We start from the raw sequence: 13,054 nt of genomic DNA on the forward strand, positions 1-13,054 counted from the left end.
TATTAGAGCACTCAACCCAAATAAGTTAAAATATTTTGAGCAGGCCACTCCATATTATTACTTAAGCGGTCCACCCCCAAAGGACCTGTACTTCCCCCTGGCAGATTTTCTATTCAAATTATACTTCATTATACCTAATACTAAAGTAATTTTTGAATTAGCAGTAATAAAGAATCCTATGGCATTTTCTAAACAAAAAAAATGTGTATTTCTAAGGTTTATTCAACTGGTACAAATACAAATAGGATGCACTGTATGAAAAATATTACCCCCCCAAAACCAAACACATTGCCATCACTACTCATGTTTAATAATAAACTCATTAAAACAGTGCTATGAAGCCATCCAAGAAGATTATGAATAATGACTGAAAATGTCAAAAGATATTTGACAAAATTCCAGGGGGTCTTCAAAATGTTCATGGAAAATGTGTATATTAAAAAAACTATCCATGGATTCAAACTTTTTTTTGGCACCCAAATACATTTGTAAACCTTCTATCTGAACAGGAGCTAGGAATCTAGTCTGAAGCACTCTAAAGGATAAGACATCAGTTTGAAAGAGGCCCGATCAGAGAAACATGGTTTCTGCTAAAACTAAAGCAAGAGCAAACGTCAAATTATGATGCTGAAGTTTGTGTGGGAAAATGAAATGATTCTTGCTTTATAAAAACGGAATGGGGAGAATGCCCAAAGAAACCACAGTTGAAAGAAGGCAAGATGCTTTTGAAGATGGAAGCCTCTGCAGAGCCCCATCCGGGTCCGTTGTTGAGGACACGGTTCATCTCGCTGGTGCCTCACTGATGTGGAACTGATGAGTACCCGCAGAAACAGTGGTCGCCGACACCTCAGTGAGCCCAACGTACATGATTCTGACTGAGAACTCAAAACTGAGCCAACTCCTTGTTGATGGGTGCCAAAACTGTTGCACTCAATTCAGCTGCATACAAGAACAGAGCTTTCAATGGAAATTTAAAACAAGTGCGGCAGGGATCCCGAATCATTTCCTGTAAGAACTGTAATAGAAGCTAAACTGTGGCTTTATTGTATGATCCTGAAGACCAAATACAATAAAAGAAATGGCGACCAAGAGGCGGAAGTGGTCCAGTCAAAGCACAAGCAGATTAGGCATGAGAAAACTTTCTGTGATGCTTTCGTTTGCTGATTTTCTGGAGGATTAAAGAATAATAACATCTGCTTATTATTAGAGGGTTTTGAGAAAGTTAAGTTTTAGCAGAAAAACGCCCTGGAAAGTTTCCCCAGAGTGTCCCTCTCTTCCAGGGCAAAGCTCCTGCCCATCCCTCCCCTCAAAGAAGGGCAATTTTGCCAGAGCTTCAACGGAAATCATTGGGTGTCCGCCTTGTCTGGAATTGGCTCCCTCTGGCTCCTTTTTGTTTTGTTCTAACTAAAAAAAAAAAAAATTAAGGGAGCCCATTTTTCTTCAGTTTACAATGTGAAAAAGATCACACTGACATGGTTAAGTTGCCAGGATTCTCAATTCTTTAGGGATGGACACAATGGCTGGTATCACTGCTTACAAAAGTGTCATGAACCTTGATGGAGTTCATGATGAGAAATAAAGACCATAATTTTAATTTTTTAATTCCATTTTTCCAAGAAATTTTGAAGTCCTGTCCTACTGAGAAAAAATACATAAATTGACACTAATTATGAAAAAAATTATATGTAGAGCTACTTGAAAGTATTATGTAAAAGATGAAAATAATTCTTGGTGGTAGTGAGATTATGAATCTTTTGTTGTTATAATGAATTTCAATTATTAAAAGATTAGCATCTGTTTGATGTTTGCTTTTTTTTTGCTGTTTGCTTTTACTCTTCAGAAAGTCCTAGTTTTATTTCTTCTTTAAGTTTCCTCCTTCTATAAAACAGCACTGGACACTGAAGATCGTTCCCAGATTCAGCAGCTATTTGGGGGCAGGACAGGTTAATGATGGAAGAGAAAAGTCTGTTCTGTATTTATTCAAACACTAGAGCCCAAGCTTAGTATTCAATCTATATGGACAGAAACATTTTCTGAACAAACACAATCTTTCATTGAATACTTAAGAGATGTTACTTTCTTTTAAACCAGTGAAGATGAACATTTGCTTGCCACAAGCTGTGCTGTCAAAATATTTTCATTCTAATGAAAGAGTAAAAACATCTGTAGGAATTTTTAAGCAAGTTGTTCATGTGTATTTGCAAAAGAAATCTAAACAACCCCCAGAACTCCTCCTATAGTTGTATATAACTATGTATAAAATAAAACACTGCCTAAATTACATTGAGGAAAAATTTTTTTGAAAAAATTCAGGAAAGTATAAAGTTTAAATAATTGCATTCCCATTCTTTAACAATCAATATTCTATTTCAACTTGAATTTTAGTAATTAAAAGGTACATGCGAGTACCAATATTTAGAACAACTTCAAAAGAAACAATGAAAAAGTATTTAATCAATGGCCCCCATTCTACCCCACAAAGAAGAAAAAGGAACAGAGAAGAGTTGGCAACAATGTGAACAATAGTAAGATGGCAATTTCTGTTCAAATATATCAGAAATTGCATTACTGTCTAATGAGAAGATAAAGATTGTCAGATTGGATGAAAAAGCAATCACAAAAGACACATCTTAAATGTAGGAGCATAGACAAATTTAACACGAAAGGAAAGAAATAATATGTCATGCAACCACAAACTGAAAAGCAAACTATTTTATATGCATGTAACAATATAACCTCAAATATATAAACAAATTAAACCCTAAAACATAAATCAGCTTAGCTCACTACTATCTGGTCTAGTCCAACTCATGGCAACCCCATATGGCAGGCTAGAACTGTCCCTGTGGGTTTCCAAGACTGTAACTCTTTACGGGAGTAAATAAATGCCTCATCTTTCTCCTGAGCAACGGCTGGTGGTTTGGAACTGCTGACTGTTTGGTTAGTGCCCTAACATATAACCCTTTATGCTACCAGTACTCCTCAAGTAACTGAATAATAAATTCATAATCACAATAGATTTTAAGAGACCTTCCACATAACAGTCTTTCCATATACTTTTAAAGTTAATAAACTATACAACGAAAGCCCAAAACAAATGCCTATTATTTTCAATTGCACTTAGAACATTTATCAAAATTGGGGCATAAAGCAAATCTCAACAAATTACAAAGGAGTGAAACATTACATTGTATGTCATTTGGCCACGATGATAATGTGGTAGCTACATAATCTGGTAGCACCTTGAGACTATTAAGAGTGAAGGGGTGGAGTTTAGCCTATCAGGCTTGATGACCTCATTTGGAGGTGCTATGGAAATAAATAGTTTGCTGGAGGTGGGGCACAGACACTCCCAGCGAGACATTCCTGGAGCCATGTGGCAGCCCCTGCCAGTGCTTAGACGCTTCCACTGAACTGTATCCACAACTTTCCACCCACTGGCCTGTGATCATCTGCATTCGGCATCATTGCATGTGTTGCGTGAGTCTGAAGAGGATTTCATAGATTGGTATCGGACATATGGGTTAATATCAGACTTATGGGCTTGATTTGGACTGGGCTGGGATGTTTCCTCAATATTCAATTGCTCTTATATATAAAGCTCTTCCTTATACACATATGAGCAACTATGGATATGTTTCTCTAGTCTACCCAGACTAACACAAATACTAAGCCAAAAGACAAAAAAGTGATAATTTCAAGATAACAAACACATTGTGATGAATCAAGAGTTAAATAAGAAGTCACAATGAAGAATTTAAAAACTATTTTGAAATCAATAGGCATAAAAATACTATATATCAAATTTTAGACTGTAATAAAGTCATCCTTAAAGAAATTCAAATCTATACAGTGCAATTCAATATAATACAGAAAGCTGAGTATCCATTAACTAAACATGTCTCAGATACAAAAAATAGCAAAATAAGCCAAGGAAATAATGAAATAATAGTTAATATGCAACAGAGTTCACCAAAACAACAAAAATTCATTTTTTGAAAAGTGATACAACTAATCAAGAGGACCCACGCTACCTGCTAGAAGATAAAAAGTAACAGGAAATCTTACTACTAAGAAAATTTAATCCACAATTTAAAATCTTTCATGTTTAAGAAAGAATACCTGAGGCCCAGATGGATTCACTGGTGAACTATAACTATGCTGGCAAGAAATACCGTGTTTCCCCAAAAGTAAGACATCCCCCGAAAATAAGACCTACTTACAGTTTTGCCTCTCGCTGAAATATAAGGCATCCCCTGAAAATAAGACCGCCCCCAAAATAAGCCCCCACAAAGCTACCGTAACTCTGGACTCTGGACCTTAGCGGCGAGCGCTGCCGCGCAGCTCACTGTTGGCCACAGTGCAGCCGGAGCAGACAGGAAGTACAAGGTATCTTTTAATAAAACAATAAACAAAAAATGTGTACCATATTCTTCTTCATGGAAAAATACGACCTAGCACATCTTTGGGGGCAAAAATTAATATAAGACACTGTCTTATTTTCTGGGAAACAGGATAATATCAACATTGTATAAAGTCTTTCAGAGGAGAGTTTTATAAGGCCCAACTTATTTTATGAGGCTAAACCAACCAGATGGGGTACCAAAACCTCAAATGTCACAGCCCAGTCTTTCTCAGTAATATAGATGCAAGAGGTAGAAAACAAAATCACAAACTGCCAAAAGAGAGGAACAAATTGTTAATAGGTTCAAACATTGGAAAATCATTTTATATAATTCACCACTCTTGCAGAATAAAGGCAAAATCACATAAATGCACTGCCATCAAGTCAAATTGGACTCAGAAACCCTACAGGGTATAGTATGGTTTCAGAAGCCGTACATCTTTATGGAAGCAGACAGCTGGTTAATAGACCAGTGCTTAACAAACTGGATGAAAAGTATGACCATCAAGGGGTTGTAAAACTACAGCCTGCAAGTCAAATCCAGCTGTCTGTTTATAAAAACAGTTTCACGGGAATACTGTATGGCTCTTTGGTACATGCATTGCCCATGGCTGCTTTCCCAAAGCTGTAATGGCAAAATTGCATAGTAGCAAGATTGTATTGTTGGCAAGCTAAAGCCCTGGCTATGTGGTGCTTTATAGAGTAATTCTACAAACCCCTCTTTAAATGGATGCACAAAGAGAATTTGATAAAACTCAACTTCTATTCATGATTTAAAAACAAAAATCTCTTAGAAAGCTAAAAGTAAAAGTTGCTAGTTGCTGTGAAGTTGAAACTAAAAACGAACTTCTTATAAAAAAGCAGCATTGATCTATAGTAAATGGCATGCTTAATGGAGAAATGCAGAGAACAGAACTGAGACAATGGTATCTGCCATCACCTCTTCCACTCATCACTGTGTTAGATGCTAGCCAGTGCAATAAGGGAAGAACATGAAATAAAAGGAATAAAGACTGGAAAGAAAAGCATGCTACCTTTTGGGGGGGTGTGGGGGGATGGGGTGGGGAAGGAGGCTGGCAGCTGACACAATAATATACACAGGGGAAAAAAGAATTAATATGTAAATTATCAGAATCAGTACATTATTTTATCCTGGTCAATAGTTTTAAAGATCCAGAAGTACTCTAGTGTTTTAGGTCAAGAGAGTGGGTTAAGGAATGCTCAAAATGTTTTCTTTTTTTAAAAAATGTTTTATTTCTTAACCTAAGTGATGACACAGATGTGTGACTTTGTGATACTTTACTGAGCTGCTCACATTAAATACTTTGTAGGATGAATTGGTATGAGAATTGACAAATTGGTATGAGAAATGACAATTTAAAATAGGGAACAGCCTTTGTAAAGCCAAACCGGTTGTACACTACAGATTCCACATACAAAACACTTCTTTGAAATGACTCGTTTTATTATTTTACACAATCTCATGAAGGTCCTTGGGTGCCACGGGTGATTTGCACTGGACAGCTAACTGAAAGGTTAGGTTCAATCCCACGCACCCAATAGTACCAACGAGGAAAGCCCTGGCCTCTTGCATCCATTGAGATTACAGTAAAGAAAATCCTGCGAACCAATTGACTAGATGGCAACTACAAAGGAGTTTCTATAGCTGAATTACTTTCCAGTCTTCGTTCTCGCCAAACACACCAACAAAGAAACAACTAGCAGAGGATGGGAGTTCTGTTGTAAATACACATAAAGAACCTCAAGAATAACTCTTTTTTAAATTAACATTAGAATTTTTCATAAACTCTCGCTTTGAGGGTTATTCTGTAGAATCGACTTTTTTTTTTACCATCTTTTTATAAAATGTAGACTACTTGGGAAAAAAAAAGTAAGAGTCGGGTTCGTTCAATCTTTAAATTGTATTTTTCTCTCCTACTGTGTGGTAAGTTCAAAGAGATCAATTTTCACTCTTTCTTTTATTAAGACTAAAGTAATTTGCAATATTAACAGTTACTTGCATAGTTTCTGAAAAAGTATACAAATGTATGATAATTCAGCACTATGCTGTCAATCAATGTGGTACCCAATTAAAAGAAAATCCTATTCCATAATAGCTTAATTATTTTTCTCTTCTAATAATAAATGTACATTTCACTTACAAAAAATGACAATTCTGTGAAGACAATACGATAATCATACATAGATAGAAGCCATGCTTTTTAGTCCCTAATAAAAGCAAGATACTGACTTGCATTTCACAAACAGAACTATTCTATGATCCATTCATGCATCCCTTCATCTAATACACTATTTACTGAGTGATCTAAATGCTGGGCATAGAATAATGAATGACAGTCTTTGCCTGTCAGGAGACTGCATGTGAGAAATACTGACTACAGGCACGTGCCCAAATGAACCTGTAACTCAGATAGTGCCACCAGGAAAAAGAAACCAGAGTAAGCGGACAGAGTGATGGGAAGAGGGCACCAAAGTGGGAAGCTGGCTAGCTTACTGAGAGCTGTGAGAGAGGGTTGTCTAAGAAGGGGCCATCTGAGCAAGCATGAGAACGAAAGGAGAAAGACCCATGGAAGGGCACGGGGCAAGGATGAGCTTTGTGTACATGAAGGACAGCAAGGAGTGTCAAACGCAGCAAAGGACTTTTGTTTTACATAGTGTTCTTTTTTCTTTTGTTTGTTTTCACAGCAAGGTCTCTTACCTGGTCGAATTGTACTGTCTCTTCCAAAAAGATGAAGCCTTCTCCTCCCGAGACAAAAATGTTCAATTATATGAAAGATTTCGACAGGTTTTTCTATGTTCCCAATTTCAGGTTCTTCGGTGATAATTAAATCAATGTCGACATTAGCATGAATGAAGTCTCCATCCGTGCTGCGCTTCACCGTTCCTTTGATGCCCATGAGGCAGTGCTCCTAAGTCACAACGAGAGCAGCAGTTAACGCTTTCCACAACAGCTTGCGTTTCTGAGGCCCCCAGTTCCAAAACCACCCTTACTTCTTTGACTCTTTGGGATACAGTTCTGTGGGTAAAACAAACCGGGAAGGCCTGGATCTCTGCATGTAAGAAGATTGCCAGAGAACCTAAGAATAAGAGTTATTACAATTGGACTGTCAGATGTTAGAACAGGTTTTTGGCAGTCTTTTCTCCACGAGCACTTGTGAGTAACTTATTTTCACTGGTTTTGGAAACATGACTCTCTGCCTTGGGATCTTAAAATGTATCACTTTGGGCTTTGTATAGTCCAAATTCAAAATGAGACATGGAGACCCATTGCCACTGAGTTGATTGTGACACACTAACCCTGCAGGACAGAGTAGAACTGCCCCATAAGGTTTCTGAGGATGTAATGTTGCCGGACAGACTGGCACATCTTTCTTCCATGGAGTGGCTGATGGGTTGGTTCAAAAGGCCAACCTTTCAGATGGCAGTGGGTGCGTAACCATTGTACCACAAGGGTTCCTTGATATATTGAAAGGATGTTTTAAACACAAGTGGAGACTTATAAGTGCTCAACAGCAGACAAACACTTTTGTTTTTTGGCCTCCTTTATTGAATCTAAATCTTTTTGGTAGGAGGAGGCGAGGCAGAATGTTTAACAGATCTGTCATTTGACTCCATGAAGCACTAAGAACAAAGGTAGTTTAGGTTTCCTTCTGTTATAGAGTTGATATAGATTGAATTATGTCCCCTAGAAATATCCGTTGTAAATCCTTACTTGTATGTGTAGATAAAGAGGCAGATTTGGCACTGGAAGGGTAGGATGTTGCTGGAACAAATTGTGGGCATAGTTTGGAACTGGGTAATAGGTACAGGCTGGAAGAGGTTTCGCATGCCTCAGAGTTACAGCTTGGATTTCCTTGAAGAGGCTGTTGCTGAAATTATTGACTTCACAGGTAATACTGGTGACAACTCAGAAGGAAGTGAGGCGAGGTATAAAGTCTCTGGTCTTAGAGAATACATACGGATGGTGCCAGCAACAGAGCATTGCTAGAAACATAGGCATTACATTACTTCTGGCGAGGCTTTAAAGGAAAATGATGAACAGATGACTGAGCATGAACTTGGCTGACTGAGGAGATTTCTAAGCATGAGCTTAAAACAGCTGCATGGTTTCACCTTGTTACTTAAAGTAAAATGCAAGAGGAAAGAGATGGGCTTAAAAAGGAACCGTGCAAAATGAAAACCAGAACTTAAAAGATTTGGAAAATTCTGTTGGACATACTAAAGATAAGTGTTCTAATTTTCACCAACGATGTGGCTACACAAGCGTTTGTTGGAGATCAAGCTTGTGAATGATGGAGCTAACCAACTACCACCTCAGAGAAGGGATCCGTTTAGACAAAAGAGGAGAGAGAAAGAACACCTGCCTCTCAGAATCCCACAGCCAGGAAACGGGCCACAGGCACTACATCAGTTTGCTCAAGAGGGCAAAACAAAACACAAAGACCGTCCCTGATACAGTTTGCAGATCAGTAGAACTGCTGAAAGGGGCACAGAAAGCAGGGACTTCGTGGTTTCAAAGGATGAGACCGCAGCCTCCTGGGTCTCAGAGTGTCAGATCTTTGCCAACGTCACTTTAGAGTAGGGGATGCAGCTAAGGTGTGCCCGAGGGACTGGAGCTGCCACCCAAAGCTCAGTGGGTAGGGCTGTCATGCTCAAGGGACAGAAGAATGTTAAATTTAAGGCCCAGGGTGTGAAGTTGCCATTCAAATGGACTAGGCGCAGGGGTCCTCAAACTATAGCCCACGGGCCACATGCGGCCCGCCAAGGACATTTATCAGGCCCGCCAGGTATTTTTCCCCCGTTTGTCTTTCTACTTCAAAATAAGGTATGTGCAGTGTGCATAGGAATTTGTTCATAGTTTGTTTTTAAACTATAGTCTGGCCCTCCAACGGGTCTGAGGGATAGTGAACTGGCCCTGTTAAAAAAGTTTGAGGACCCCTGGACTAGGGAAATGGAACTGCCTAGACTGGAGCAGCAGAAATGCCATTCTCGAAGCAGAGTTGAAGTGAGGGTCAAGGCGCCTCCACCTAGACACCTAAGAGCATGCCAACATCCAGAAAGTGGAGGGCAGGGCCATTACTCGGGTAGTCTCAGAGAACAGAGGACTATTTTCAAGCCTTGAGGGCTAAATCAACTTGTTCTGCTGAGTTCTGGGCTTGCTTGCTGCCTGTTATCCTATCTTTGTCTACAATGTCTCCTATCTGTAAGCAGAAATGTTTCCCTTGTGCCTGTTTCACCACTAACTTGTGGTCTAGATTTCACAGTTTCACGAATGAAGAAAAATGTCACCCGAGGCGGGAATATATCTGAAGTCTCACTCATGTTTGATTTAAATGATTCAGAAGATAAGACTTTGGACATGGAGTTGATTTAAGATTTTTTAAGATCTTGTGATGAGGTGATATAAAAGAAATGAAACAAACAAAAGATTCAGAGATGGGGAGATGCCAATTCACCTACAGATCAACCAAAGCATAAGCATATGAAACAAGGTCGCTGCATCCTCCAGAGGTGATTCAGAAAGCCCTCCCCCAGAGCTGGTGCTCGACATTTTGGCTTCAAACATCTTGAACTGTGAGAAACGAAACTTCGGTCTGTTAAAGCCATCTACTTACGGTGTTTGTTATTGCAGCACCATATAACTAATACAGTCTCAAAAGACGTTCCCAGTTCAAGAAAGATTTCATAAGAAATTAAATCTCCCACTGAATGAGTAAGACTGAAGGACTGACTGATACTAGCAGAGCTGAGTCATGTGAAGCAGAGGCTCTATGGGCTCCTTGTGCGGGGCCTCAGGGTTACTGCGTAGACGGACAAGAGAAGGGAAGGAGAGAGACAAAGGCCTTGAAGTTAGAGCAAGTTTTCGGTCTGATTAACATCTCTTCTTTGTGGTCCTAGAGCAAAGGAAAACATCTGGCAGGCAATAGTACCGAAAGCCTTCATGTCTGACTTAGAAATACATAGGGAGCTTCAAAGAATCTATGAAAGAATGGGATTAAGAGATAATGGGTTCCTTCTCTAGCACTTGGAAGGCAATCCAACATAGTAAATAAAACATCTTAAAATTAATTCAAATGCATTCCTAAAATAATGACATTTTTACAAGTCAAAGAAAACCGGGGAGTATAAATATGTGAGTAAACGAGAGAAAACAATAAAAACAGAAAATGAAAAAGTAAGGAGAATACCTTTGTTCGTTGGAAAACAGCCTTTGGGTCTAAAGTTTTAGTCTTCCCAGGATTGTTTTTGTTGGTTTTAATCCAACATATATCTTCACATCTTCTATAACCCCACTTACGTAAACACTAGAAATGAAAGGGAATAAAAAGATCCTGTTGGGGATTCTAAATTGCGATGCGGCATGGTAATTTTATTTTAGTTGGTGCAGAAACAGAAAAGAAGAAATGCTAGTCTTGAAATATACAGCAATTACTCAAAATGATAGAAATATTTTGAATAATATGCAGTTAATAAATAAAAATTATATAAAGAGTGCATGATGCTGCAATGGTTTAATACTACTGTCTATTATTACCAATAAAGAGGCCAAGTGGTAGTGTGGATTAGATGCTGGCAGCTAATCAAAAGGTCAGGGGTTCAAACCTACTCAAAGCTGCTCCTTGGGAGAAAGCTACTGCTATAAAGATTTATGTCTCAGAAACCATGAACACGGTCACTATGAGTTACAAGTGACATGAAGGCAGTGAGTTGTTGTTTTCATCAGTAGATGCTAGTTTAAAATTTTAAAAATTATTTTAACAGCTCTATTGAAAAAAAATCACATATTGTATAAATATATCACATCCTCCAATTTACTGATTTAAAGTACAGAATTTAATGACTTTATTATATTCACAGAACTGAGCACCCATGATCACAATTAATTTTAAAATATCCCCACTGGCCCTAAAGGAAACCCCATACTCTTTGGCCATCAGCCCCAACTCCACATAGGCAGCCAACCAATAATTTATTGTTCTGTCTCTGTTCATTTGTCTACTTTTAACCTGTCATATAAACGGAAGCCTACAATATTAAGTCCTTTGTGATTGGCTTTTAAACTATAGAGACACACAACCCTTCCATAATTATTCAACAATTCAAAAAATAATAGATTCCTCAATTTTACATTCTCTGACAAAGCTAACAAATGTTGAAATATTTCTAATTTATAACTTGTTTCCAAGTGAAAATGGTCTAATAAAATTTTATTTTTATGTAAGATGGCATCAACTTGAAAAACTTCAAAGACACTTAGCTATGTATAACTCTTTATTGGAGAAAAACTTCACAGGTTATGACTTTTATCCTCATACAGCTTAGAAGACAGTTTTGAATCTGTCAGCTTTAAGTAGGGGATAGATATTAGTAACACACTACTCTCCCTGAAGTGGCATTTTTGACAACTTACAGCTAGTTTTCAGGGAGTAACACTATGAATAAAGCATTATCCTTATCTTTAGGCAATTTAAGAGCAATGTAGGAGGGAAATAAGAAAATACTGCAATATATTGATGATGCTATGATCTAGTACATGTAATCGTAGAAGATAAATATATGTACTTTTCAGAAGTGTTTTCATTGGTAACACAAGAGACATCTCAAAATGCACAAATTTTTGCTTTAGAATCTCAAAAATAGACATTAATGTCTATTCTTATTTCACACTATGTGCTCAATACACATCATAAAGACCTCATTTTTGCAAGACCTAAAGCACAAATTTACAAAAGAAAAAAAAAGTTTCTCATGTAGAAAGTTTCGGCAATTTCTTTTTCCATCAAAATCTGCTTTCATAACAACAGTTGAATAAGAAAATAAGAAGAACCAATTAAGAAATGGGAAAAAGACATGAACAGACAGTTCACCAAAAATGAAGCACAAATGGCTAACAAACATGAAAAAATGCTCACGATACCAGCCATCAGGGAGATGCAAATTAAAACCAAAATGAGATTCCACTTTACACCTATAATGCCAGCACATATTAAAAAAAACCCAGAAAACAACAAATACTGGAGAGGCCACTGTGGAAAACTTAAAGCGATATGGTGATACTTAAAGCAACTGGAAACTGAAATCCCATGTGATCTAGCAACACCACTATTAGGAATGTACCCTAAAGAAATGAGAGACAAAATACAAGCAGAGGCGTGCTCTCCCATGTTCACAGCAAGTACAATTCATTCACAAGAGTGAGAAACTGGAAGCAGCCCAGATGCCCAACAGTGTAAGTGTGGATAAAGAAACGATGGTAGATGCACAATAGAATACTATGCATCCCTAACAAACAAGGAAACACCACATGCCATGAAATAACCTGGAAACCATTATGCTGAGTGAAGCAAGTCAATCACAAAAGGACAAGTATTGTATTGAGTTCACTGTAATAAGAAGAAACACCAATTAAACAAATCTTAGGAACCAATTCCTGAACAAAAGGAGAAAAGGCTACGTCATCCATGAACCATGCATCACCTCCCTTTTGCAAAATCTGCTTTCACACAATTAATTGCATAAGCAATAAGACTAAAAAAAACATTAATAATTTGCAACCTAATTTGGGGTACGGGAAGAAAATCTGAAAGACAAAGATTTTTAAAAAGGTAAATATCAATATGCCTATAA

General features: G+C 37.8%; 1 protein-coding gene across 1 annotated transcript in view; it reads right to left on the reverse strand.

Moving 5' to 3' along the window:
- Positions 1-13,054, reverse strand: part of METTL14 (methyltransferase 14, N6-adenosine-methyltransferase subunit) — a 42,826-nt gene that overhangs the window by 6,878 nt on the left and 22,894 nt on the right. The window contains exons 9-10 of the mRNA XM_004715945.3: positions 10,615-10,731; positions 7,125-7,335 (exon numbers count right to left, since the gene is read on the reverse strand). Of these exons, the coding sequence (XP_004716002.1) occupies positions 7,125-7,335; positions 10,615-10,731 (328 nt within the window). The remainder of the gene's footprint in view (positions 1-7,124; positions 7,336-10,614; positions 10,732-13,054) is intronic.

The sequence above is a fragment of the Echinops telfairi genome, unplaced genomic scaffold (assembly GCF_000313985.2).
Source record: "Echinops telfairi isolate 266 unplaced genomic scaffold, ASM31398v2 ScPeMD7_5927;HRSCAF=6808, whole genome shotgun sequence".
Classification (NCBI taxonomy): Eukaryota; Metazoa; Chordata; class Mammalia; order Afrosoricida; family Tenrecidae; genus Echinops; species Echinops telfairi.